We start from the raw sequence: 27,738 nt of genomic DNA on the forward strand, positions 1-27,738 counted from the left end.
GCGAGACGCGAGAGAGTAGTAAGTAGTGTGCAAAGAAGAACAAGCGCGAGAGAGTGATGGGAGGAAGAAGTTTGGTGCGGAAGGATTGGGCGAGAGCAAGAGGAGGATTTGCAAGGGATATACGGTAGTCGGATACAGTATTTGCTTACTACGGGATAGACCTGGGAGAGCAGCAGGGGAGCTAGGCCTGATGGGGTAAGGGAGCAAGAGAATTCGGGGATTGTGCTTCTGGGGCATCGCCTTCGTTTTTCATCTGGGATCTCTCCTCTGCAGCTCTGACAACAGTGTCCGTAGGCTGATCCCTAACAATTAGGCCGGCCTTAGATCATGATGTAAATCAACAGCCTCATAAATACGAAGAAGTAATATTCATCGCCTTGACGTAGACTTTGTCGTCGACAACTGTTTCAGCCTCGGGCGATGGCATTGATCTCCAAATAAAGGGTATCTTATTTAATCATTTAACCCTCACCACTGGAAATTATCTCCCGACTCTTGGTGTCAGCATACAGTACAGTACCTACACCTACAGTATGGTAGGGAGCTACTCTATCAATTCAGCCACCTGCAATCAGCACTTTAATCCGAACGCCTTTGATGTGCTTCCTGCCCTATAGGCACGCCGAAACACTGTATTGATCCTTTACGGTCCTTGGGTCCATGGGATCACAGGCACAGCACTCCGTATGCCGTCGGTGCAACAGCTACCACTGCAGAGCATGCAGTCAAAGATTCCATTCTATTCATGGCAACAGGCCTGGGCATGGCATGGCATGGCATGGCATGGTATCGTGAGGTCTTCGCCGGCAGCCTGTCTTTGTGGCTTGGCCCCTCAATCATGCGCTGCCAATCAAGACCCTTCCAGATCACTGTTCATTACTCTCCCTCCTGCCTTACCCCTCTTTCTCTCATCCAATAGAACTTCACAATCCTATTTTTACACAAGTCATCATCACCTCGTGTGTTATGAAGTAAAAGCATCATTTGAACACGAAGAGTACTCCGTACTTCATCCTCATCCTCCCCGTAGTCGTGACTCTTCTCTTCCTCTGTTGCATCAATTCAGGGGCGGCCCACTGTGGCGATCCGCCCCCTTTCCGTCATTTCCTTCCCCACCCCACTGACGATCTGATGCGGAAAGCTGGGCGCTTCCATGCGCGCCCGTATGCATGCCACCCCTCACTTCACCTTGTCCTCCAAACCAGCATCAAATCAGAATTCCACCTGCTCGGTCAAGACTCAAAAGCGCACAATCACCCGCTAACATGCACTCTTTTTCTAAATACATCGCTTAACCCGCTGGTCGCAGGAGACGCATAGTGTCGTGGAACTTTGCTGGCCAATTGAAGCTTTCATAGTTGATCGCGCTTGAGGCGCGTCGCCCCCTTTTCTCTGCTTCTTTCTCTGCGCGTTTAACCCACCCCAAAAGTAATTTATATTCCGGTCCAGTACTATTAGTAGTACGGTGCTGCTTAGAACTTGTAAGCAGGAATAGATTTGCTACCGGAACTCCACAAAATGGACGTGGCACCTTTTGAATATCAAGCTCTCTCTCTTAGGCATAATAGGCCCACGAGTCACGCCGAAATCTTTAAAACTCACATGTAGTTTTTCTGTAACTGTTTTAGTATAGCCAAGATTATCGCCATCTCGCTCGTTCCGTCCTCCAAACTTCCAAAGGCAAGAATGTGGAGGTATGAAACCCAGCTCCTGAAACCCCAACCCCAATTAGGTATTTATTCATCAAACAGATGTCAGGTACGAAAGGGTAGAATAGGTGAAACCACCGCCTGTTCGCCGTCGCTGAATGAAACCCTTCACCTCGTGGCTCGGTTCATCCTTCCTCGCTGATGCACCGAATAATCCCTGCTGAAACAAGGCTATTGTGGACGGATAAGGCTGTGCAATCATCTCCCCTGCGCAGGATCGATAAACGACACATTTGCTCGCGTGGTCTTCAAGGAAGGACGAACCTGCGATGATGGAAACGAGCGTACTGTATAGTCATCTGAGGCGGGGAGCATAATCTGTACACATTTCCTTTGTAGCATTCCATGCTTGAGGAAGCTTGATTTCCCTTTCCATGCAAGCGCGAGATTTATTCTGTTCAAAACCACAAATCTCATGCTTTAACGATCTTCTCAGGACATTTAGACATGCTATTATAAGTCTACTACATAGTTCTAGAGTCATACCTTGCGAGTATAAGAAGCTTCAATCCAAACCCCTCAGAAGTCATACCTGCGCATCTCTGGCTTTACTCTTATTGTTCTCTTTCACTAGCACGGCCGCTGCAAAGGGGTTAAAATTCCCTCAAAACTTACTTCGTACTCTCGAGATTAGTTCTCAGCCCTGTCGTAAGATCTTACTGTACAGTCAAGATACTCATCCGTACACGCGTATTCAATGCACCACGTGTCTTTGTACGAGATATATGTATATCACAGAACCCTTCGGCATATCTCACACTCTTTTCAACAGACACAAAGCTAGTGCTATTGCTCTATTCTAGACGCTCGATTCATCTAGGTATTTGCGATCTAACTTAACAAAAAAGTGGGTGGAGCTCCTTTCTCATAGAAAGCTTGCGCGGCTCTTGCGTGTTCGAGTGTTTAGGTTCAAGTGCACTGCTACAGTCTTCGCAATACGGGCGACAACGACTACTTAATCCTCAGTCTCTTTATAATTCTCAGTCATCTTAAATAAAGCCTAAGCAGGAGATATAGTACGTACCGAAAATCAAGTATGACGACTATGAAGATACCGATTCTTATAAGGGATTCTCTAAGATTTGCCAAAAGTCATAAGCTGGAAGCAACATCTTCCAAAAGGAAATGTGCGGGTCGTTTCGATGACTATTTAAACATGTCCGAGAAAGAAGGACATAGAATGACAACCTTTAGAAGCCTTTACATTGTAGATCATGTGTATTAGTGGACTAATAATCCGTGAAGTTGATTTCACAACGTTTGGGTTCTCATGAAAATGTGTTATTGTATGGACCGCTTTTCTCTCCGCTTCCTGTACAGTCCCCCAGAATAAGAAGTCTACCGACATATTGAAATTAGTGAAAGTTCTTAAAACAGTCACAAACGTCTAAACTTGTCTGCTTCTTGCAAAGCTACTAGCGTCACGGTATAATTTCACAATCACGTGTCCCAAACGCGCTCGCCAACTCCGTCGCGTCAACCTCTCAAACCCTCCCCGCATCTTCAACTTCACAATCATCACCCAATTACAACCACAACCATGACATCCAACACGCCCACAATAATTGATCTCAAAACCTCCTTCCTCCGCACCCAAATCCAAACGCTCTCTCAACCCCTCCGCCCCTCATCCTCCCCTCTTCCCGAAACCGAGGAGGACGCTCCGCTGCGACAACGCGCCATCGATGACGCGCTCCTGAAACTCAACGCCCAGCTCAAGAAACATAATAAATTGGCGTATGGACCGCAGGCGATGAGACATGTGGCGGAGCAGATCGATAGGTTGTATTGGAATGCAGGGGAGAGGACTGTGGTGGGTGATGTTGGGGAGGAGTGGGCGGAGAGAGGCTGTGATTTTCGTATGTACTTATTTTTCCTCTTCCAATCATCCAATCAATCAATCAACCAATCAACCAACCAACTCTGTACATATAATATTAAGCAGAGTAGAGTGAAAGCTAATTCATATAACGTAAACCAGGCAAAGAAAACATAATCGACCAACTCCCCTCGACCTGGAGCGAAGAAGCAGAAGTCGAAGCCCCTGCCAAAGCAGCGCGGTACACGGAGCTGCAAACACGGCTGGAGGAGTTGAATGAGCGGAGAAGGGAGAAGACAGAGGTTGTCGAGAGGTATAGGGCGTTGAGGGGCTTGTTGGGACCGTTTGCGGAAGGGGGTGGGGTGCAGGGGAATCTGGTGACGAGGGAGGGGAATGTGGAGGCGGAGTTGGAGAGGATGAAGTTATTGATGGTTAGGGTGCAGCGGGGGGTGCAAGGGTTAGGGGAAATAGAGCATGAGGAGATGAATGTTGATGTTGATGTTGAGGGGGATGAGCAGAGGAAGGTGTTGGCGCTGTTGGGTGGGCAGTAGAGGGAAAATGTTCGAGGTGTTTTGAATTGGGTGTAACGGTATAATGAGAAATGATGGCGACGTTTTGGAGGACTCTGGGGCTGTACAAGTAACATGGAAAGGAATAGAGGTGGACGAGGACGTTCTCCAACGAACAGCTCACTAAGTTGAGTAAGAATTGCCAATACCCAAGACTCAGGTTTGCTTTCTTTTGCGTGCCTCATCATCTTACCAACGAGTGACCAATGTTTAGAACCTCGGGCAGAATTTAGACTATTCTAAGGCTGACAGTAGTCTTTTTCGACGTGTCTGAGCTTTTCTTTTTATAGTCTCTTAAATCTTGGTCTCTCTATCACCTAGCTCTTCCCGTGCAAAACTCACGTTTAGAGAGGAGAGGTTATTTTGTCATATGAAGCGGCTAAACCTGGCACATCATAATTAAATAGGTACCTTAGTATCCATTCACTTCTCCTACCTTCCTTTCCACTACAAAACCGCTAGATCTTCGGCATACCGGCAGATTCACATATACCAAGTATATATCGAAATAAGACTAACCACATCGTCAAACACAGAAAGGCGCCCACTTGGCCAAGTGGGTCAGGACAAATTGTGTATTGGCAAGTAGGAATGTAAAATCCCCTTTAATGTTTAACCGCTAGGGGGTTATCCTGAGGTCAGCGGCTGCTGACCTGAGGTTTTTGCATCTTTTTTATTACTTTTTTAATGCGAAAAAGGAATGTGTGGTCTTCAGATTGGGGTTTCTGAGTATCAGCGGTGGGTCGTATGACACAAATTCTCGCTAGAAATGAATATTTTCTTATGGTACCTGGGTTGTGTTCGCAGTCGTGAGACAGTGATATTTCTTTTGCCCAGGAGAGCGGATGAGTGGCTATAGAGATGTTTTCTTTTGGAGGCAATTGGCAAGACTTGGTTTTGGTCAGCCACACTGAATAAAGGAGAATCGCGTGGAGTTGGCATGCTTCTCCTGTATCTATATTACTATTTCTGTTTTCATTTGCTCAGTTGTATTACGAGAGTGATGTAAGATTACTGAGGTAGCGACTACGAGGTTATATTTTTGGAATAAAGACGTGTGAGTGACTTGTAGGAAGACTGTGCTACTTCTTGCTGTAATTTTTTTTTAGAAATGATAGACGCGGTCTTACATCAATAACCAGATCAAGATATATTCCAAATTGTATGATCTTTGAAGTGTCGTCTATGAAAGCCATTGCACGTTGTCCAAAACGTCCCCTTTCTTAGCCGAACACTCTAGCATTGACTTCAATGAAAAGGTCGCTGAACGCAAGAAAAAATCCTCATAGATGGAATAGGGGAAACTGTTCAGAAGGTAAGTTACGATAATCACTTTGCAACAGTGATAACTACCTGACATGATTTTTGAATACCTATCAAGTGTGAAAGCAATGCAAGGAAGAAAAACACGCTAAGTTGTAAGCGGTTAGCTTTCCTACCGGCACCCGGACGTTCCGATCTATAAGGTACAGTATGTGTCCTATTGTGATTGACAAGGCATTGTAGATTTTCAGCCTCGTCGACATCTCTCATCGTGCCGTTATTGTCTTAGGTTGTTCTCACACCGTGAACAGCATCCTCCAGTCCCCACCACCACACATCCATTCGCTAAACAAAGGGGGTTTCAGGGGAACTCGTGGGGGTCAAACTGTGGGGGTCAAAACACCAGAAGCAAGTTCCGTAAAGATGAGATGGCGGACCGGAACCGGATAAAAGATGATCCATACAAGTTCAACCAACGCAGATCAACAGCTACAGCTACAGCTCCTACACGTCGGTCCGTAGATCCACACCCAGACCCAGATCCCGATTCTGATTCTGGTTCCGACTCCTCTGCGAAGACGGTCATTTACGCACCTCTTGGACAGTCGATTTCTGCAAACCATCAATCCAATCCGCAACCTATAGTTGCAGCTGCAAAGAACGCTCCTCAGGCTTCTTCAAGCTCCTACGAAGTTCGCCCACCACACAGTACTGCCCCTCCTGCACTGACAGCTCGTCGAGAAATAAGCCCACGCGTTCCCTCGAACTTTGGTTCTCGCCTCACTGAAGCCGAGTTGGAGTCTCACCCAGTCATATACTCTACCGCTTTCGCCAGAGGTGGGTTCGTGGAGCCGCCGCCGACAGAACTTTCCTCGGACGCCTTAGCCAACCTGGGACTCCCAGTCAATCGATCCAGAAGAACTTCGGCCCATTCACCAGCTTCTCCATATCAATCATTTCCACCACTAGCCCCAGCAGATACTCAACGCTTCGCCGTTCTTGAACCTATCTTAACCCAGCCTTCCACTGGTCAAGATTCCCCAGCACTTCGCCGTCGGACTGGTCAAGTTACTCTTACTCGTACGAATCTCCTCATTGGAAATAACCCTCCATACCCTACTCAAAATCGAGCATCTGACAATCGCTCTTTTCCAGCTTCATCTGGCGCGTTCAGTCCTCAATCTAGCACGACCAACCAAAACGTAAACTTTGGTTATCCTCGTTCCCCCTCTGGACCTGGAGAAACACTCGAAGCATTTCCCGTTTTTTCGCCCCCTTCTACTTCGAGCCCTGCAAGTCAAAATACAGCTTCCCTCCCGCGTACTCGAAATAGAACACGTTCGAACTCGATCTCTCGAGAAAACCCTTTAGAATATCCAATTACAGGAGAGGAGGAACGGCTAGCGGGCCTTGTTCGAAGCATTAATCAAGATAGGGAGCGAGATACTGCGAGGAATCTTGCTAGACAAGCCGCTGTACGTAGAAACGATCTACAACGCTCTGGTGGATATAGAGGAACGACGTCGAGCAGATCCCCATTGCCTACCCCATTGGAACCCCCCATTCTTCGAACGTTTGATTATCGAGGAGCAACGTCCAGCAGTGGACAATACCTACTCCCGGTCGCAGATCCATACGATCGATCAACTACACCCACTCCCAGGAGTTACGCATCAGGCCGCGCTCGTGCACAAACCACTCAAGCTACCTTTGCCAACATAAACAACTCAAATACGGCACAATTCACTCGTACATCAGCACTTCAATCTGACTTTCGCCAACCCAATATCCGTCGCGTAGGTGAGCTAGAAACCCTTGGCTCTTCAAGCCGTTCTATCTCTCTGGGTCAGCAGTCTTTCTCTGCACCGGCCGAACCCCCTTCAAGCCGGCAGTCACAGTCCGGAGAGTCAACACCCACGACAACTCCAAAATCTATTGCCGATTCGTCTAATATTGGCGACTTCTATAGCTGGCGAGTAGAAGTTCCTCACTTTTCTCTTGAATCCGCTCGAGCCATTCTTCAAAAGGGCTACCTCCACGACACAGGAACCGCGCTTGATCGTGTCAAGGTCGCAAGCATGAATTTTCAGAGCTATGGAGAGAACCCACAAGGTGGACCTTCCAACCCCCGACAAGCCCCTCCATCACCATCTCAAGGTATGAATCACCAGAATGGAGTCAATGGTGGTATGGGCCCTGGCGCCGCCATGATTGGTTATCCTACCCCAGTCGGCCACCAATCCGACCTAAATTATGTCATGTCAATGGTCGACGAGCTTTCGGGTGTCCTTAGAATGAACCAACAGTTGACTGCTAACGTCGTTGACAAGATGGGAAGAGTCCGTGAAAAGGCTAAGAACCTCAACCTCAATAACGATGAATTGATTGGAGCAGCGGCGGGAGAATTGAGTGGTTAGTAGCCTTCTTTCATTTCACTTGAGATCACACCTAACATATCTACAGAAGAAAGTCAGAATCTCGACAGGGACATTTCTGAGCTTCGCAAGGCATTGGAGGACTCCGAATACGACAAGCGCGAGAATTTCAAGCTTGCTGTTCACGGCGCAGAAATCCTTGCTGATATCGCCGAAAAGGTTCACAAGTTCAAAGCAAGCCATGAAGCTGACACTTTGGCATGGCACAAAAACTACCGAAAGCAATTGGCGGATGAGCGTGAGGAGAACTTACGGCTACGCAACGAGATGAATGACCAGAAAGCTGCTGCCAGCCGTGCAAATGAGCACTTGCGTGCCATGCGTCGATATATTACTGACAACGACGAGCGCCACAACCTGAGGGTTGAGAACCATAGGCTTCGAACTGAGAAGCGCTTCTGGAAGAGACTTGCCTTGCCGCTGATCCCGGACGATGACTCGGAATGGTCCGATGACGACGATCTCATTGATCCCGAAGAGAAGAAGCGCCTGGAGGCTGCTCTGAAGGAGAAGGAGAGAATTGCAAGGGAAGAAGTGGAAGGAGAGGTTGAGGGAGACGCTGGCGCGGGTGCTGCTTAAATGGCTTTTATGCCCCTAAGGTTTGTTGAATATTGCCTTGGTGATCAGATCAGGTTACGGCTTACGATAGTTGCATGGTGGCGTTATATACCCAGGGATGTATTTTGTGTAAATGGCTAGGAAGAAATTATGGTAGCAATCCTGCATGCATCAGTGCGCTAAGCGCTATACATATCGTACAACAGCATCTAGAATATGGAATGAAAATTCAAAAACTCATGCCCGCTCTACTGTCGCGATTTCTGATACTATGTTTGTAGAATAGAGGGGTAATACTCTCACCCTTTGCATGATGACAATAGGTAAATCACAGTCAACGTCGGTCTCAAGGAAGAAATTCTTTTTCCTTCAGGCCTACAACATAATAGAGGTTGGGGGAAAGGGTGGCATAGGTCAAGGAATCCGGCCTCACACATGGAATTGGCACTTGTTATCATCACTCATGTATTGCTGTACGAGTAAATGTGCAACTCATCTACACAAGTCCGTCTCTCCACCCATCATATCTCATTGGCTCCAATTCGCTCATTCATCGCTCATGCCTCATGCGTCATCCACTGACTGGTATTTCCCCAAAGAGAAGAGGTATCAAGCTCCATCGCAAATGCAATCAACGTGTATCGGCTTGGGACACGATAGGAGAAGTAAATCTAAAACAGAGGAAAAACAGGGCTTTTAGACAGACAAATCAATATAATCCAGCGACCAACTTCACTCAGGAACACCCCTGAGCATGGTATAATATCCGAGAGGAAGATTGATGGAGTAGCATGAAACTTTGAATATCCAGAGAAGTTGAGACTGGTGCTACCGGGAAGTTGAGGCAACAGCTCACAAATCGTACATGTCCCAGCCATCCAACGGTTTGATGATAATGTTATCGGCATGAGAGTATGGTTTCTTAAGATCGTCGGGTTTTGCCGCTGCTTCGGCGTATTCGTACCTCAGCTCTTCCTCGAGTCATAGCTCGTCATCGTCCTCTGCCAGCTCGGCTGGCTTTAGTAAACCACCAACCTTTGACAAGCGTTCGCGCTCTGCTGCTTTGGTTTCACGGTCGAGTTGCTCCTTCTCTTCGGCAAAGAGCTCGGCATTGTCGCCGGCAAATTCCTTCAGTTGAATCAGGAAGTCACGAAGGTTGAGCTTGAATCTATCGTATTGATGGTTTTGAGAGAACAAACCCTCAACAAAAATTCCGATTTGAGTCCTGGAATCAGTTAGCACATGAAATTTGGCGGGGATAACTGCAAACGTACGGCTGCAAATTAGGGAAAGCATTTTGCAACAAATTAGCTACAAAACCACCCAAGAACTCCTTATTGCTCGTGCCAGCTGGCGCCTGATCAGAGGTATAAATAGGGCCTTGGACCTTTGGTGGTGTTCCATCAGCGGGATGAATCAGATAGAACATCTTTGCCAAGAGCATAGACTGAGCCTTGAATCCAGCCTTGTGGTCCGTATCGGTAAGCACAAAGAAAACGTCCTGTAGGATAGGAACGAAGAACTGCTGGAAGAAGGCGTTCGATGTCGCTGGGTCAGTCTCTGCAATATTGCTAATCAACTCGAGACACATGTTGAGACCAGCATGTTCGACCTCGCGGTTATCATGCTTGCTTGCCCACATGCAGGAGTCAATAACAAACTTGAACTGTCTATTATCAAGCTTGAGGAGGGCTATACATCTGTTAGCTATTATGAAGTCCGCAATATACAATTTAACCTACCAGGAAAGCAGTGGATATTGATAGCCCGAAGGAGGGAGAAGAACTCGACTCTGTGTTCCGGAAATTCAGAGAAGTCCTTGTTGATCATCTCCAGAGTGCACTCGAAAACGTTCTCCATGATCGTTGGCACTTGATCTTCCATAAGAGACTAAAACCCAGGTTAGTCATTTAATTCGGAAGTAATCGACACTTTATATGATTCCAAATATGAAAGAGGGGATGCACCACCGAGTATTTCGAGCGATGTGGGGTCCAACGTACCGAAAGCTTGGTAATGATTGCCGAAATAACTTTCAGAACCTCTGCGTCTCGTGCGTTGGGCACGTTTCGATTATAGTCGACAAGGACTGCGTCAAGGAGAGCAGGTACGATATTTGTCCGAACCATCTCGAGATCATCAGCCTTCTCAACATAGGTCTCGATGAGCTTCAATATCTCTTTCTTGATAGTCCGTAATCCGCGAACTTTGGGCATCTTGGTTGCGATCTCACCTGTAAACCGTTAGCAAAACATTCGGCAACCCGGATATTTTCAACTTACCATCTCGAGCAACAGCTTCAGAAATCATCTGACTGGTCGCACGATACATGGACAACATGTCCAAATATATTCTGCCGATTTGAGGATAGAAGTAACCTCCGATCGAAGTGCAGGCAGAGACATTTGTCTTCATGACGTTGCCAATAACTTTGATAGTGTCCGCATCTTGCAAGATTTGAGGGTTTGCCGTAGCTTGTTGGATAATAGCATCCCAAGCAGCATTTGGGTAGGACATCAACTCGGCAATGAGTCTCTCTTGTGTGTTTTTCTGAGGCTGCGCAGCAATCATGTAACCACAAGCCTCGTAGAAAGTGTGAACTTGTTGTGGTGAGAGATCGCAGGTGATTTTGCGCATGCCTCGGACAATCTCTTCGATAAAAGGCTCATTCTCTCCGGGTTGTAAGGCAACAAAATGCCTCTTGCACTGCCTCGCAATCTTGATGAAGGTATCGCAAGCCATATCCTGAACACCCTCGTGTGATTCATGCATGAACTCGAACAGCTTGTTGACGACCGTCTTCAGGAATTTCCAGTGCGCTTTCAAGAATCGAGGGTACTGTCCCACAATGTACATGATGTTACTTGCCACCACAGCTTTGTTGTCCTTGCCACGTTTCATCTCGGTCAGGCCAAGAAGATCCTTAATCACAGTGACCAAAAAGCGCTTCTCGGTCTCCTCGTTCATCGCCAGCGAAATGGATCCGATAGCCCAGCACAAGGTGTTGCAATTGGCCCATGACCATTCAGAACCATCGACTTGGCGAGCAAGCTTATCCGTCATGATATTCTCGGTATCAATAACGTCCAAGTGAGTGAGATAGACGAGGCACTCGCGTGTGGTCTTGTATAACTGAATAGTATCACTCTCCTTTACAAATTCTCTAACGATCTCTCCTTCATCATTTTCGACAATCAAGACTTCTTCGGGCCGTACCATCTTCTCAATCATGACCACTCTTAGGTTCGAAAGCACCTCGTTGTATTTGTGCTTACGGAGAGGGTAGTTGGCTAGTAATTGCGGATTTGGTGCTCCTGAATTTGTGATACCGCCGACGCCCATGCTCAAGAGCGGGTTTGCATCAGTGATAGGTAATGACTGCATTTCCTCGAATAATTCGCAAACAAGCTTGGTCCAGTATTCGAGACAAATTTTGAAGATTTCTCGGTCGTCGATTTGCGAAATACGAACGAGGTAGAAATGGGCGTGGGTAAGGAAATCGCGGTTCGGGAGGTTCTCGATGAGCTGATACATAAGTCAGCCTACAAATCGTAACTATTGCTAGAAGACTTACATTTAGATGTACACTGAAAAAGTTTGTTAGGAAAAGCGCAAGATTTTGGATGAATTCCTGGTCCTTAGAGTTACTTGAACTATAAGTCGCCTTGAGATCTAGAGAAAGAGGGATGATCTTGGATATGGTTGTCAAAACCTCCGTGAACATCTGTACAAGCTTCTCATCATACGCATTTTGGGATCCAGTCTGCAGGCCTCCAATTTCGGTCAAGCACTTCAATGTGACGTTACGGAAGTCGGGCATTTCCAAGAATCGTGTGCGGAGGGTGTCAATAATAGGAGTTTCGAAGATATACCCAAGGGGAATCCAGTTGAAGAAGCGAAGAAGAGTCTCCAAAGTAGCCTTGATCAAGCTGGGCTGGGTGGCACTGTTCAGAACTTCGCTGCAAAGCTGGAAGATCGACGAGAACTCTGCGCACATGGTGGTCTTCAAGTTCTTTGTCTTTGCAGAAGTCATCTGGTCCGCCGAGTAGTCGAAGACCTCCTCGGACAGCAGCCGCAGGATGGCCATGTTGTTTTCGCATATCGAGAGATTCGTGTGACATGATGAAATTATTTCGTTGATGAAGGTGGGCCAGTTGTGAGGCCATTCCTGCTTGAGTATGGAGACGAGAACGAGGTTGAGTTTATTGATGAGGGTTCGTTGGGTTCTCAAGGACTCTTCAGAGCTGGAGGACTGGATGATAAAGTTGACCACGAAGTTTCGAATACCTAGGAATGAGTTAATACAAAGAGTATTATCATAGGAATGAAATCCTTGCCTTGACACTGCTCCTTTGGTAACACCTTCCATCTTGTCATGACAACGTTATCGAGTACTTGCAAGCCCAGGTCTATACATTTGTCAGCATGGTTGATACCAATGGTAAATCCGGCAAGGAGACAAACACTTGGTCTGTGGGTATGTTGCATCTTGCAATATCTTGTCAACTAATAGCCAGGCATCCGGATCCTCCTTGAACTGTTTCGATGAATTAGCCGTTGTTTTTGAAGTACGATCGCAGGCGCAGGAGATCATACCTGATTCAGAGAAGCCTGAGCAGCTTTTTGCTATACACACAACGCGTCAGCAGACATCCTCAGTACATAGGTAAAGAGCTCCCAAGCCCATGGATACTGACTGAGTCCCCTCGTCCTTCGTAGAAACCGCGGACAGTCGCGTCAAGCTCTTCAATGGTGGGAGCCATCTTAGCCGCCTGATCTTAAAAATTGTCACCTTCTCCCGCAGCGATAGATAATTCCACGTTCCAAGTTGTGTCTGTGCAGCTTACGCTGAAGAAGGTGGTCTTCTTGAGAGGTTGAGTTGGTTGTGGAAGATGCAGTTGAAGTCGAGGTTGGTTTATGGTGGGGTCAATAATGAGGCTGGCTGGGAGGCGGAAGGATTTCGGTGCCAAGCAATTCAGGCCAGCACATTCACTGCCTTCCACGTGACTGTCAAATTCCGGCAAATTCTCCGCCTTGTTGACCGCAAGATTTACTTTTACAGCACACCTTCGGTGTTTTTCTTTCAATCGCGTTGATTTCTAATCTCAAAATGAAAAGACTATCGCTTGTTCTGATTTGGGTTCTATACAGAATATCCTCGAAGCTGGGCTAGTGCCATTTCTACCGCTATCCTCAGGACGTGTCTTGCATGTTTCCAAAACTTCTGTAGAAGCTTCTACGAGCCATTCTTCATCTTCCCTATCAATGAATACCCAGAGAAACATATATTTTCTAGAACAGGTAGTATACTTGCAGTTTCCGGAAATTTCCCCTCATATAATCGAGGATGGGCTTATGATCAATGGCCACAAATTCACCACCCTTCTCTCGGTCCATCATTTTTCAAACCAAACACTACAGTCATACTGAAGCACTAATTAAACCATTTTCTAATTGCACAAGTCTCTGATTATTATGCGCAATCATCTATTACTCAAAATAATCAACATTTATCTCATCTCCTCGCAACATTACCACCAAAGCTTTATGCTAATGTGCGTACAAACTCTCTTCTAAATTAAGATATTGCCCACCGAGCTCAATCAACAAAGGCCCATCTTACAATAGTGCAGCAAATATCCCCGGCAACCCTGCAAACCCAACCACATACTTCGTCATATGCATAGCGCTCAGATCATCAGCACCTGAAGCTTGCTTGACAGTCGTGGAAGCAGAAGTCGAGGCTGAGGCAGAAGCCTTAGAGGAAGTGGCACTCGCTTTACTTGCATTTCCGCTTGCAGAGGAGGATTTTGGGGTGGATGAGAGGACGGATGAGGCTTTGGTAGCTGATGCTGCGGAGCCGGTGCCGCTGGCTGCTTTGGAGGAGGCGACTGAGCCTGCGGAACCGGTGCTTGTGGTTGCTCTGCTGGAGGATGCGGTGGAGGTTACTGGGACGACGGAGCTGGTTGAGGTTGCTCTGCTGGATGAAGAGCCCTGGTGGGAGTTAGGAATTGTAAGGAAATACAGTTGGCATGTTGTGAACTTACGCTCTGGGCTAAAGCACCGGTGGCGAGGGCTGCGACGAGGATAGATGAGAAACGCATATTGAATGAGTGTTGAGGAGAGGTTTTGTTTATGCTTGGACGGTGTTCTTTTGAGTGGTTGGATGTTCTTCTCAATGACTTGCAGGGCGCAGGAACTTTCCCTTTATATACTTATCAGCCATCTCTACTCGGGATCTTTATCTTCCACATCTCATCACGCAAGCTGATCACCAATGTGATCTAGAGTATCATCTAGCCCATCCATTTCCGCCTTCAATATTCCGTGATGATAATCTAGACTGTTCATCACCTCCGCTTTGATCCCCGAGGCTTCAATTCGGCGTAAACATGGTTCTAAGAATATTTACAGAAAGAGGCAAGTAGTATTCCCTAGGTACCTTTCCCGTGGGGTCTCCTTTTTGGCGCGGAGCACGTGCTGGACTTGGAGCGCCGCAGAGATTTAAGGCGTCATGCATAGCGTTCCTACTGGCTGACGAGAAAACAAAATCAAACACCAAGATGTCAAAAGCCACGAAACATTGCACGCAAATGCGCCATTCAATTTCGTGATTTCAGAACGTGGAATATGTCCTTTGCCTTTAGGCGAAAATGTTTTCAGTATTGCTTTTTATGAACCAAAACTAATGACTCCCCATCCTCTTTAGGCTTTTTGGTAACCTGCATCTAACAATCCAGCCTCCAATGATTTGATGGCAAGATCAACATCATCACGTTTAGGGTCAGTCTAAAATGTAAATTAGTCGATAGATCCCATGAATTGAGCAGAATGGAAGACGACCTACCACACTAACACCCATGTGGCCAACTCTGATGTATTTTGCAGCGATTTCTTTATGCAGTCCACCAGCAAAGATCACGCCCTTCTTCATCAAGTTTGGAAGCAGTACTGGAGCCGTAACATTTTCTGGAAGGTAGATGGCAGTCATCCCATTGGCTTGATCGGCAGGGTCAGAGGCCAGCTGTTTCAAGCCAAGAGCAGCAACAGCCTTCTTAATCTTTTGAGATGTCTCTCTATGAGCTGCGAAGCGTTCAGATAACGGCTTAGACAGTATTTGGGTCAATGAGGTATGGAGAGCGTGAATTAATTGCGGTGAAGGGGTAGCAAAGTACGAGGGCTTCTTCGCCTCGTAGTTTTGCATAACTATTGGGGACATGCATTAGCTTGCATCCTAATCTAGTGGTACCTGATTTAACTTACTGGGTAGCCAGTTCTTGAATGATGCAAAGTAAGATCCAGGGGGTGTTTTTCTGCTCTGGAACGACTTGATCGCGCGGCCACTATACATTGAGATGGACAGGCCTGCGGGACATCCAATTGCTTTTTGGCTGGCTGTGATTACACCATCCAGCTGCCATTTGTCGAACTCAATTTCCTCACAACCAACGCTGCATACACCATCGACAATAAGCAAAGTCTCAGGAGAAACTCTGTGCACTAATTCTGAAAGTGCCTTAAGCTCGCTCAACACGCCCGTAGATGTATCGACGTGGGTGACCGTCAAAAGCTTGTACTTCTTCTCCTTCAGCGCCTTCTCGATTTCTGGCAGTTGAGGTCTTGATCCGATGGGTGCCTTCAATTCTACATCACGGGGAAGTTAGTTTATTCCTATTCAAGAGTGTTTTGGGAGCAGAAGAAGAGCAAGTTCCCTTTTTAGAAAGTATGGAAGGAGTAGTTGGAGTACATGAGACGAAACATGATAGAAGGGGGTAGGGTAAAATTAAAGAGCCAGTTATCCTTACGTGTAGCCTTGACACCATATGTTTCGAAGCAGTCCGAGAAGGAGTCTGCGAAATAACCGGTGTGTAAGACTAAGACATCATCACCGGGCTCCGCCAAATTGGCGGCAACGAGATCCCACCCAAGCGTTCCGGAGCCAGAGATAACGAATGGTTGGGAGGTAGGATCAGTCGTTTGGAAAAGCTTTCTTAGCATGGAAAGAGTCTCGCTGAAGGTTGCAACAAAGGGAGCTCCAACATGACTCTCGCTATAGTGGATTGCCGGTCAGTCTAATTCAGATGAGATAGATAGTATGACAGAGGAGATGTATGAGTTATCTACTAACCTGTAGTGGCTCATAGACTGTAACACAGCATCGTCAAATTCGATGGGCCCCGGAATGAGCAATGCGGGGTGGTTTGCCTGACTTGACATCTTGGGCTTTTCGGTAGTTGAAGAAGTCGAATTGAAACGTTTATCTTGGCGGGTATAGGTAGAAGACGCGACGGAGTATGGAGTATTGAGGGGAATGGCTGGACGAGTATCCAAGTGTCTGGAGATCACAGACAGGCGTTCGTGGGGAGCCACTGTGTTGATGGCGGGGTAGAGTCTTCGGAAAGCCACGGTTGTTGACGTACCTGTCGTTGCCGATTGGGCAGCGTAACAGGGGAAAAGGGGCTGGATGAGGAAATTTTAAGTGGAATGAGGACGAGGACTCGATGTACGATTCTGGCGCTGTCTTCCAAGTGTATGTACCTATGTACCTAGGTATATCAGGATCAGGATCAAGATAAGATCAAGCTGCTGGAGTTGTAAATGTCTATCGATTCACTTTCCATTCCACTCTTGCTCCCTTTTCTCGACTCGAAAAACAGCGCCAGCCTCCGAAATCGCAGGGACATCACGTGCTCGGCTGTTTTGGCAGAACAGTCTGTACATGTACGAAGAAAGTGGCGGAATAGACAAGCGAGTTTTAGTCCCTTTCCCTTATTCCGTCAGTTATTTCGTACACGTAGAGACAGCACAGTGCAGTGTTGGATTTAGGTGATAACATAAGCATGACTGACCACAATACTGGTCTTTAGGTATTTGGTTATATTCTCTTCTTGATATATATATTACTATATATGACTTGACCTCTTTATGCTAGCTTTAAACCCTATTCCATTGAATACTCTTATCGTATTATGCTAAATATTCCGCAGATGGAAGCAACGTTGGACGCGCTTTCCAAATCAAATATGCACTATACAGCAGCAGAGACGAAAGCTTGTCTCTTCCATGTTGAACTATTCTCTTCATCTTTTGTCTTTTTGCTCTCTACTCACACTGCCTCATCATTCCTATTGTCATTATACATATGGCATCTGCGCTTTCTGTTCTTCCACGGCAAAGCCACCCCTTTTCGCAATGTCTGAGTCCACGGGCTTGCGGACTGCGTGTGAACCCCTACACCAGATTCTTCAAGAACCGGTCGCTCCCTTGAACTTCTCACAGTATCTCCAGATCATCTTGGCGGACTATACTTCCATTTCTATCCTTGCGCTATTCACTGTCGGTATATGGATAGCCCCAATGTACTATGTTGAATGCCGCGTTATTCCGCTATGGCCATCAGGCAGCTCCATCCACGATCTTCGAGGGCCCATACTGCTGGATTATCCACAAATACCAGAGCCTTTGCCCTCGTGGTCTTGCGGCTTCGTCATTATCTGCGTTCCTCTCTTGATCGTTTCAGCTTTCCAGATTCAAACCCGTCGTCTCTGGGACCTTCATACCGGAGTAATAGGTCTCTTGAAAGCAGTGCTTACGACGTATGACACTCCTCATGCATTGTTTCCCACACTCTAGGATCATAATTAACCCGCATGGAACGGCAGGACTTTCGTCGTTACGATTCTCAAGCAATTCATTGGCGGCTTCCGACCTCATTTCATCGACGTCTGTAAACCGGATATGAGTCGTGCATTCAAGGAAATTGGCAAGGAGTTATATTGGTTAAACGCAACCGCTTGTACTGGAGCGCCATATGACGTCAAGAAGTCGTAAGTCAAGACTTCTAGTGCAGCATTTGAGGATGGAATACTGACTCAGAAAAGAATGCAGAGTTTCCCCAGTGGACATACTGCCAATTCTTTTGCCGCCGCAATATTTATTTCTCTCTTTCTAAACGCGCAACTAAAGGTAATCGCCGACCACGCATCGACTACATGGGCGGTGACTACCACTATTGCACCTTTGATCGGTGCATCCCTTATTGCTGGATCAGTGTATATATCTCATGTTAGTGTCTTGCCATCATATACGTACCTCTAATTGCTGACAAATCATACCTAGCAACACCATGCTGATGATATTGTGTTTGGTATAATCATCGGACTGTCACTTGGTATCCTATCTTTTCGTTCTCGGTACACTACAGTGCTCGACTTCCGATATAACCATATACCTCTTCCACCGCATGCCACGTATACCACCACGTTTTTCACACAAGCCCTTTCTTGGAAGGTTGAAGATAACGCTGCTGAGGGAAGTCCAGCTCAAAGTGTCGATATAGCTGGATGGAGCCGCTGCGAAGAGACGAATCAGAGGACTTCTTGGCTGCGGAGTACCAACCGTTTCGAAGTAAAGTAGTGAATCAGAAGTGAAGAATAGATGACTACAAGTACACAGGTGCCCTATCAATTCAACAAAAGGCTAGGCGGGATCATGTGTGCAGGCATACTAATGGATGGAACAAGTTGTCGGGGCGAAATTAAAATTGGAACTGGAATATTAAGAGAGAAAGAGTTTCACTAGTCCTAGCCAGTATTCATTAACTTTTCTGTGTCTAGCTGCCAAGATGGCCCGGTGCAGTAAGTGGTGAGAATGTTTCATGATCCCCATCAAAAAGTGTAAGTCATACACTATCTTCTGAAGATCTCTGAAGGCCGATTTGGATGTTTGTTAAATTCATTCCTAGCTTGGTATGCACATTGCTTTGTTTCCATATCTATACCACGTCGTGCTGCTACAAAATTCGGATATTTTGCCATTTTCAAGTCACAGACATTTCCACAAGTCTCATGATTTTCCTTGGGTTTTTTATGTTTCAAACCATACCACATATTCACTTTCGCGGGTGCGGCTTGTAAGGCTTTTGGAGAACAATATCAAGCTCTCGGCTAAACTATTTCTCCGGCCAGCCCCTTGCCCCCTTTGAGCTTCATTGTTCTACCTCCTTCGTATTATTCTCCTAGCATGGTGAACGAAATCCATGCTGGTCTGGAACAATATGCTGCTGGTTCATTGTTTCAAAGGCAATCTCAAGTCTTCAATGATGAGCGCCTATCTCGTGTGCTGCCGTCCAAAACTACTTCAGACTCAATATTCCATCAACTTCCCACAAAACTTTCCTTCAAGAACATACAGAACATCACCTGCTCCTTTCCGTTCTTTCCCACTCAAGTACATCTCAAATCACCAAGAGAAACCCTACTCATACACACACTAAGAACGTTCTATTTTGCGGAGCATTTCTCCCTTTACCGCGGTCACTTCAGTCGATCTTCTTCCCTGTCCTTGGAGACACCTGCTAGTCCATTTGCAAGCAAATTCGAATAGCAGGCGTTGCCATTTACTACGAGTTGCTACCTGTAAGAATAGCCACCATCTTTTCATCTTGCAAACAATCTAACAGTATCAGTGAACCGATTTTTCTATCGCATTTCTCGACACTTCATTCATGAAAATGACTTCCACTGATACAATCATGGACTTCAACCCTTACACACAAAATGTTACCTTTCTACTCGCAGATGGGGTTACTCCTTATTCGGTCAGCATGGCAACACTTGATTACGACCGGTCTCTCGACTTCGCTATGGCCATCAGCTACGGCGCACAGATTGGTGCTTGCTTGTTGATGCTCTTCTGCGTCCTTCTGCTCACCACCGACGCCAAGAGATGGGGATTGCTCTTCAATCTCAACTGTGCATGCCTCTTCACCGGCTTCCTCTCCCGCATCTTTTTGTCGCTGTTTTATACTTCGTCATATGAGAGACTCTACACATACTACTCGCCTGAAACGCCTCAGGTTCCGCAATCTGATACGACAGTCAGCATCATCAGTGCAATCTTGCCGATCTTTCTGACAATCTTGGTTAACCTGTCTCTGCTCTTACAAGCTTATACCGTCCTCCAAACCGTTCAAAAACGCATCATCCGCTTCGCAGCATTGTTCTTTTCTGGTCTCGTTTTCCTCCATGCTATGACTTGGAGATTCGCAGAGGCTGTGGTTAATGTACAGGCGATTGCGACAGGTTCGGTATTCTATGGGTACAACTGGTTGATCAACGGAGCGTTGGCCGCCGAAACCATTGCCATATGGTACTTCACCATCGTCTTCACTACCAAGTTGTTCATGAACCTCAGGGCCCGCAGACTCTTGAATCAGCCTTCATGGTCGAAGATGGAAGTCATCACAGTCATGGGATTGGGTACGATGATTATTCCATGTAGGTCTTCCCTCCGCAACGTTTCAAGAATCAATCTAACATCGATTAGCAATTTTTGCTATTATCGAATGGACTCACCCGGAGAAATTCCCAGAGGCAGGCTCTTTGACTGAGATTCTTGTTATCCTCCTGCTCCCACTCTCAAGTCTGTGGGCTTCTGTCACCCCCAATTCTCAGACATGCTCGATGCGATCACCGAGTGACGGGAGATCCCAAACCTCAGTGAATATGTCAAGATCTTTCGGTGACAAGTTTGGCTCTTTTTCTACGGGTATATCATCAAAATTTAACTTCATAGGTCGCCGAAAGAGCAATGTTGTTCCCCTCAACCAGGCAAACAGCTCCTTCGAACCAATTCCAACAACAGTAGAAAGCATTCCTCCGTCGCTGAGACACGGTGCTGAGGTGGATATGGAGCCCATGGGAGTTCGAGTTGAACGATCTTACAGCGTTCGTACCGGACGAGAGTAGAATAGGATGTAGCGAAGGGCAGAGTAGGAGGCTTTCAAGTAGATATTTTCTCTATTTCATTGAGAAGCTGTGCATAGTTCTGCAGACTTGGAAGTCGGGAAGTTATATCCAATTGGAGGCAGGCACATAATTTCCTTTCATTGTAATTAAGGAAGCAACTATGAAGCAGCATTTCAGTACCGGGGAGCTGCTCTTTCCTAAATAGAAATTCCTAGTCACAACTACCTTGGTCTCTTTTTTCGGTGACCAAAGCTACGCCTCTGGAAGGGTTCATGAGATATTCCACCCCAGAAGCTTTCCTATTCTTGAACATTCCACTTACACCTTATTTTTCAATTCTAAAATAGCCTCGATATACCATTGGTTAAGAATCAGAGCATTCGGGAGCTCAGCACCACATAAGGATCTTATATACCACGTCAATGCTTCTCCTGCACCACATCTGTCCATTTCTGGAGGTGGGAGAGTCTCAACCATGCGAGGCTCACAGCAAACAGTATCTTGGCACCATGAGAGCATCCCTAATACCACACCGCAACGATCTCGGGTTTCTGGTAACCTGTTTTCCCTAATCAGCAGATTCGAAGAATTCGATGCAGTCAGTCTGCCTATCAAAAGGAAGTCACTACAGCCCGCTCCGCTCCAATTGTCGCACGCCTCGTCGAAACGGCCTATGGGAGTGAAAGCGACCCAGATCAGGAAACTTTCAAGAATCTTTGGTCCAAAAGACAAGAGCAAGGGCACTCAAGAAATTGTTAACTCCCTAGACGAGGCTGCGCTGGATCGAGGGGACTTTAAAGGTGCACAGGGCAATCTTGACGCAAACTCGTCAGCGAGGAGACACGAAAAGGGCAAACCTCAAAAGGCGCGCTCTTTAAGCAGAGCTATTCCAATCAGACCCCATGAGACATCCCAAGACAAAAGAGTCGTGGATACTGTGGGGCAAGAGAAAGGTGAAGGAGGCTCGAGAAGACGCAGGACAATCAAAGACATTATTAGCTTATACGATGGAAGTATGAATCTCTATTTCTCTATTTCTCTCTCTCTCTCTCTCTCTATCTTGTTGAGGTTCACTAACACCATCTGGTAGCAGTATCTACTGGACGTAATACAAAAGCGAAGCCATCACTGGCACCTCCACCACTTCCGACAACTCCAGCTGGAATTCAGAGAAAGCATACCACTTGTGATTATTGTGATTATTGTGACAAGAAAAGCTACTCTAGCGAGCTAGTGAACACCCATAGTCCCACAAACTCGGCGCACAACACCCCCTCCAAGAGACGTGATCTAGTATTTGAATCCTCGGTGGCTAATCCTTTTCTTACAACAACGAAAGCTGCCACCTCTCCGAAATTGGAAAATGAATGGCACGAGACTGAGAACAAGCCCCAAAACTCGCAAGGCAGAAGCCATGCAACCCCTCTAGACGATAACAATACGAATAGAAGAAACATTGAAGTCAATGACACGACACCAACACGAGAGCCTCGAGGTCGATCAGTTGCGCTAAGTACATCAGCGATAACAGGACGAAGCGTGGGCCGAATTCCAAGGACAGTCAGTGATAAGATTGAGGCGATCTATCATGCAAAGAGTCTGGAGCGTCACGTTGAAAGCGTACAGGCGCCGGAGTACGCAACGACACCCCGGAGCTTGAACAGAATTGGCAATGCTAGAGATGACAGCAAGAAAGACACAACGAGCATTGAAGGTGGAAGGATCTCTGCTGATATAGCATTCAAGGTGGCAGAGATGAAAAGGATCTTGGAGGAACGTCTACAGCCAGAAGCTCGGGTGATACCGGCATCACCAGCGGCAATGTCACCCTCAAAGACGCCTGCTCCTAATTTCTCTAGGAAGATCAAGGTGAACAGCAGTATGGTCGAGCCTAAACCAGCTCCTCCTTCTCCTCCACCTCCATACCTGTCTCCATCTCCACCTCCAATCCCACCACCCATGCCGGAGTTTAAGAGAAAGAAAATACCCCGTGTTTCTCCAAAAACCATCTTAGAGTCAGCGCCGATCGTTCAACAAGAAGATTCCACATTCATGCAAGAAGCACCCGTCCCATCACAGCCTGATCCCGCTGACTTACGGCCGCTGGGGAGGAGCATGGGTGTTGAGGACAGAGTCAAGCTCTTTGAAGACATTGTAGAGAAGTTAAGCCCGGGCAAAACACAGAAGAAAGAAGCAGGCTTTTCGGGCAAGACGATTAGCAGCTCAATGATCAGCAAGCGGAGAACGTTCTTCGAGTTGTCTGAATGGAAGAAGCTTGGTGCCGAGCAAATTAAACGCAGTCTAAGTAGGGAAGATATCCAAAGTATCATAGATGAGTTGCAAAAAGAGTCGCAGGATAGAGCTAACGACAGGGGGAATTCCGATCCTCAGAGGCAAACAGAGAAGGGTACGGATAAAGTTGGCAAGCCTGGTGAGTGTTGCCGCTCGTCTTCAGGCAGCAGCGAGGTAGACATGGTGGTAAAGGAAGCGCAGTGCGGCTTGATACAGCCAAAACCCACCAGAGCAGCTGAGTTGAAAAGAATGAGGCTTCTTTGCAGGGGGAAAGGGGGGCATACCGCGCGCAAAGAGAAAAGGAGCACGGAGAAGTTGTGATATTACTACACTCGAGCATAAACATCTTCCCAATGAAACTACTCATATCAATTGAATGCCTTTGACATTCGTTTTAGCCTTGGAATCATGCATTCGTCACTCAATAAGTAGCCAGTCCCATGCCCCTCCCAACCTTTCTCACCAGCGCCTTCTTCAAATACCACTCCCTCGCCAAACTCCTTGTCAATTTCGCAAACACAGGCGCACTGACCCTACCCCTTTCTACAGCCCGCCCAAGCACAAACAATGCGTCCCCTAGACTCCGCTCCTCGCTCACAAGTTCATAAAGCTGGTTCCCGACAACAGTAGGCGCTACAAGTAGCTCGTCTACATTCGGCGCTGTACGGTGCTGGCTTGACTCGATGACAGAATCGGCATCGTGGAGAGCGGTGTGCAGGACGGAAGTGTTGGTGTTCAAGAGGCTGTTTAAGGATTCGAGGGCTGACATCTCTGCTTGCATGTTGGAGAGGGCTTGGAGCATGGCTTTGTGTTGGGATTCTAGGCCTGGGATGGAGGATGTGGTTTGTGTGCGTGTGTGTTGTCGCTGGGATTGTAGTGCTAGGCCGATGTTGTGGAGCATCATGTCCTTTTCTGGGTTTGGGGGAATAGGGGGTGCAGGGAGGTTGGTGGAGGCTTGGGATGGGATGGGGAGAGTTAAGGGGGCATCTATTAGGTCTGGTGGGGGGGGGAGGCTTTTGGTGTGGCTGCGGTGGTTGGTGTTGGATATACTGTTGTTGCTGTTGCCATTGGGCTTGTTGGTTGGGGTATGGTTGCTGTTGCATATATGATGGCGGCATTTGGGGCCGGTTTTGTGGTGGGCCACCTTGTTGGATGGGATTTGATGTATATTGAGGTTGCTGGGGTGGCTGATATGTTTGAGTATATGAAGGACGCCTATATGGCTCTTCTGGCGGGGTGATTGGACTAACTGGGCTGTGCGACTCTCTCCTGTCTTGTGGTTGAGGTGGTAAAGGAGGCGCTGTCTCATACCTGAGACTACTGCTCCTCTGGGGTGCGTGTGAACGCCCACCTGGTGATGACTGTATTGGCGGGCCATATCTCCCTCCATCATAACTAATCTGCGTAGGCAAAGGTGGCAAGGGTGGTCCGCTGTCTCTTCTTGATGGGCCGGCTGAAGAGTATGGCTGTGAATTGCTCACCGGCTTCGGGGGAGGAGGTGGAGGTTGCTCAATTACACTCGAAGCTCCAGAAGGGGGTCGTGCTACGCCTACGCCTGGGGGAAGTGGGGGTATTGGAGGAGGGGCTTGTGCTGACTGCGGTCGTGGAGGGGCAGTATTCTGCTGTCGTGAGATGACTGGAGGTTCATTGGCAAATACATCGCGTAGTATTGCTAGAAAGTCGACAATATTGGACTTCTATTTTCACACCTACTGTCAGAGTGTCCAACAGAACAATCCCAATTGATGCTACTCACATCCCAGTATTCGGCCCATCCCACCAGATATGGATGATAAATCTTTCCCTGAGGATCAACATGCTGCCCAGGCCTCACTGCCATCCCCTCTGTTGGGGTAACATAAACCAAAGGCGCTTCTTGAGGATATCCGTGTTGTACCCATAATGCGACTGGAAATCGATACGTCGTGCCTCGAAAGTTGACGGGAAGGGTGCCTGAAAGCTGGAGGAGAAGGGCAGAGGCACCATTTTCGTAAGCTACAGTCGCATGATTAGCATCACGCTGAAGGCAGAAGATGCAAAGAAGTACTGTAGACCTCTGTTCTCGGTGAGAGGGAGGAGTAATGTGATAGTGTCTGCGCTACATCGTTGTATGTGCGGTTCACATCTTTGTATTCCTACTGTAAATTAGTAAAAGAAATAGGACAGGATTTTAGTAGCGGGATCTTACACTTGTTAAAACACTGTACAGCCAGTTCAAAACCTGCTGCCGAACAGCAGCCATAACTACACTGGCTCTGGCATTGTGATGCACATGCCATGCTGAAGCTGTATCCATGACTCGGCTTTCTTGGCATAACCCGAGTCAGGTGACCCTTGTCGGCAATATATTTCTCCGCTTCCGATGCTCTAAGCCGACACTTATCTTATCCGGAGGTAAAAGTACCGTGACCCATCTAAACTGACAAAATGCCCAATCAGAGCCTACATGGTACCGGGCTTTTGTTCTTTTTCCTCTTCCTTCCCGCAAAGCCGAGACCGCACCACACCACCCCGCGGAGGGGTGGAAGAGAAAGGCACTAGATGATTAATTAATTAATATGCCCGTTTACAAAGCATCATTCAGGTATAAGTATCACGCAACCCTCTTGTCTCGCCGTCAACTTTACAAATCTACACTTCCTTCCACCCTTCATCTCCCACCACCGTTTTATGCAAGCGCACTCTACAGAATACCATACGGCTGAGGAGTATCGGACAAGATCTGTATACTCCTTGCGTCTGGACGAAAACTAGTTCTTCTAGTGATCCTTCCACTAAGCATGCTTCCTCCTCTACCGGTCCTTAGCGACTACGGAATTTCACCAGATTATGGTTTCCTTCCGCCAGAATTGCCTCTTGAAAGGCTTCCGGATCCTTACTACAACAAATGGGAAGCCGTTGTAGCAAACCTACAAGGCTTGATTCTTAGCAAACGCTTGCGCGGAGTCATTGAAGGTCTCCCTGTCCTCTCCACTGCCGGTCTGGAACACGATTCCGAATGGAGACGGGCATACTCCTTATTATGCTTCATGGCACATGGCTACATCTGGGGCGGTGATAGTCCTTCAGAGGTCGGTTCTCACTCTCCAAGCAGCTTCACGTAAGTACTGACCCTCTAGCGCCTGCCATCCGCAATTTCAGTCCCGCTGCTCCATATTTCGGACTACCTCGAAGTACTTCCAGTCGCTACGTATGCTGCCGTATGCCTCTGGAACTTCAAGCCTTTGTTCGAAGATGAGCACGTTGACAACCTCGAAAATCTTGCCACCCTCACTACGTTCACAGGGTCCATTGACGAGTCGTGGTTCTATTTGGTATCTGTCGCTATTGAAGCCAGAGGAGCGCCCATGCTTCCCCTCATGCTCACTGCTATCGAAGCCGCTAGGATCAACGACAGCGCTATCGTGACTGTTTGTCTTCGAAGATTTGCCGAAAGGCTTGATGATCTCGGCAGCCTCTTGCAACGTATTCATGAAGGTTGTGACCCCCAAGTGTTTTACCATCGCATCCGACCGTTCCTTGCTGGAAGCAAGAACATGGCCGAAGCCGGGTTGCCCAATGGTATGCTCTATGAGGATGGTACTGGAACTGAGCAGTTCAGGCAGTACAGTGGTGGAAGCAACGCGCAAAGTTCCATCATTCAGTTCTTCGACATCGCTCTTGGCATTGAACATCGTCCGACTGGTGAAAAGAAGGACATTTCTTCTGAGAGCGAGCTCGAGGGAACGGCACCCCCATCCAAGCACAATTTCCTGCTTGAAATGCGAAAATACATGCCTGGTCCCCACCGACGATTTTTGGAAGATTTCACTATGGTGGCAAATATTCGTGATTATGTTCAGGCCAACCAGGGCAACTTTGAATTGACAGCAGCCTACGACGCTTGTCTTGCCATGTTGCGTGCCTTTCGCGACAAGCATATCACCGTCGTCACTCGATACATTGTGATGAAGACACGAGAGTCGAGATCTCACTCGCGCTCCAAGAGCCCCGAGGTTACACTTCGCAAGGTAAACATCGCTACTGCCTCGCGCCAGGATACAGATGATTACTCTGGCAAGAAGAAGCTCAAGGGAACAGGTGGTACAGCGCTACTTCCCTTCTTGAAGCAGGCACGTGACGAGACCGGCGAGCCTATTTTGAATCAGTGGGCGAAGCGTGTGGCTAGTCGCGAGTTTAGAACCAAAGGTCGGGGTGATTTTTTCTTAGGAAAACTCGATGAACATCCAGAGGAGGAAATTGACTGTGGATTGGCAGGCACATGGACCATTGATGATAGTGCTGGTGGGATTTGCCACTACTGAACAGTGATTAGCACAGCTGATCTTCAATACAATATCATGT

The 27,738-nt window shown here is 47.3% G+C and overlaps 7 protein-coding genes across 7 annotated transcripts; 4 read left to right on the forward strand and 3 right to left on the reverse strand.

Moving 5' to 3' along the window:
- Positions 1–3,249: 3,249 nt before the first annotated feature.
- On the forward strand, positions 3,250–4,079 carry LHYA1_G006064 (uncharacterized protein; the record flags this gene model as incomplete). Its single annotated transcript, XM_031151005.1, has 2 exons — positions 3,250–3,568; positions 3,691–4,079. The coding sequence occupies 2 exons, from the start codon at positions 3,250–3,252 to the stop codon at positions 4,077–4,079; spliced, it is 708 nt and encodes a 235-aa protein (XP_031003863.1).
- A 1,709-nt stretch (positions 4,080–5,788) lies between these two features.
- On the forward strand, positions 5,789–8,374 carry LHYA1_G006065 (uncharacterized protein; the record flags this gene model as incomplete). The annotated part of the gene is made up of 2 exons (XM_031151006.1): positions 5,789–7,772; positions 7,824–8,374. 2 exons carry the CDS (start codon positions 5,789–5,791, stop codon positions 8,372–8,374), a joined length of 2,535 nt encoding a protein of 844 aa, XP_031003864.1.
- Positions 8,375–9,334: 960 nt separating this feature from the next.
- On the reverse strand, positions 9,335–13,116 carry xpo1 (Exportin-1; the record flags this gene model as incomplete). The annotated part of the gene is made up of 10 exons (XM_031151007.1): positions 9,335–9,578; positions 9,628–10,045; positions 10,096–10,243; positions 10,357–10,586; positions 10,636–11,878; positions 11,928–12,640; positions 12,697–12,762; positions 12,818–12,890; positions 12,950–12,979; positions 13,051–13,116. 10 exons carry the CDS (start codon positions 13,114–13,116, stop codon positions 9,335–9,337), a joined length of 3,231 nt encoding a protein of 1,076 aa, XP_031003865.1.
- Positions 13,117–15,058: 1,942 nt separating this feature from the next.
- Positions 15,059–16,771, reverse strand: AGX1 (Alanine--glyoxylate aminotransferase; the record flags this gene model as incomplete). Its single annotated transcript, XM_031151008.1, has 5 exons — positions 15,059–15,142; positions 15,201–15,559; positions 15,617–15,938; positions 16,229–16,403; positions 16,482–16,771. Coding segments are annotated over 5 exons (1,230 nt in total), but the record flags the coding sequence as incomplete, so codon positions are not given.
- A 3,094-nt stretch (positions 16,772–19,865) lies between these two features.
- On the forward strand, positions 19,866–21,102 carry STE2 (Pheromone alpha factor receptor; the record flags this gene model as incomplete). The annotated part of the gene is made up of 3 exons (XM_031151009.1): positions 19,866–20,631; positions 20,681–20,902; positions 20,930–21,102. The coding sequence occupies 3 exons, from the start codon at positions 19,866–19,868 to the stop codon at positions 21,100–21,102; spliced, it is 1,161 nt and encodes a 386-aa protein (XP_031003866.1).
- A 2,713-nt stretch (positions 21,103–23,815) lies between these two features.
- Tsg101 (Tumor susceptibility gene 101 protein) lies at positions 23,816–25,690 on the reverse strand (the record flags this gene model as incomplete). Its single annotated transcript, XM_031151010.1, has 5 exons — positions 23,816–24,419; positions 24,445–25,091; positions 25,151–25,389; positions 25,442–25,529; positions 25,583–25,690. The coding sequence occupies 5 exons, from the start codon at positions 25,688–25,690 to the stop codon at positions 23,816–23,818; spliced, it is 1,686 nt and encodes a 561-aa protein (XP_031003867.1).
- Positions 25,691–26,174: 484 nt separating this feature from the next.
- Positions 26,175–27,698, forward strand: BNA2_0 (Indoleamine 2,3-dioxygenase; the record flags this gene model as incomplete). The annotated part of the gene is made up of 2 exons (XM_031151011.1): positions 26,175–26,465; positions 26,514–27,698. 2 exons carry the CDS (start codon positions 26,175–26,177, stop codon positions 27,696–27,698), a joined length of 1,476 nt encoding a protein of 491 aa, XP_031003880.1.
- Positions 27,699–27,738: the final 40 nt, after the last annotated feature.

Source organism: Lachnellula hyalina (assembly GCF_007821495.1).
Source record: "Lachnellula hyalina strain CBS 185.66 chromosome Unknown contig00107, whole genome shotgun sequence".
NCBI lineage: Eukaryota > Fungi > Ascomycota > Leotiomycetes > Helotiales > Lachnaceae > Lachnellula > Lachnellula hyalina.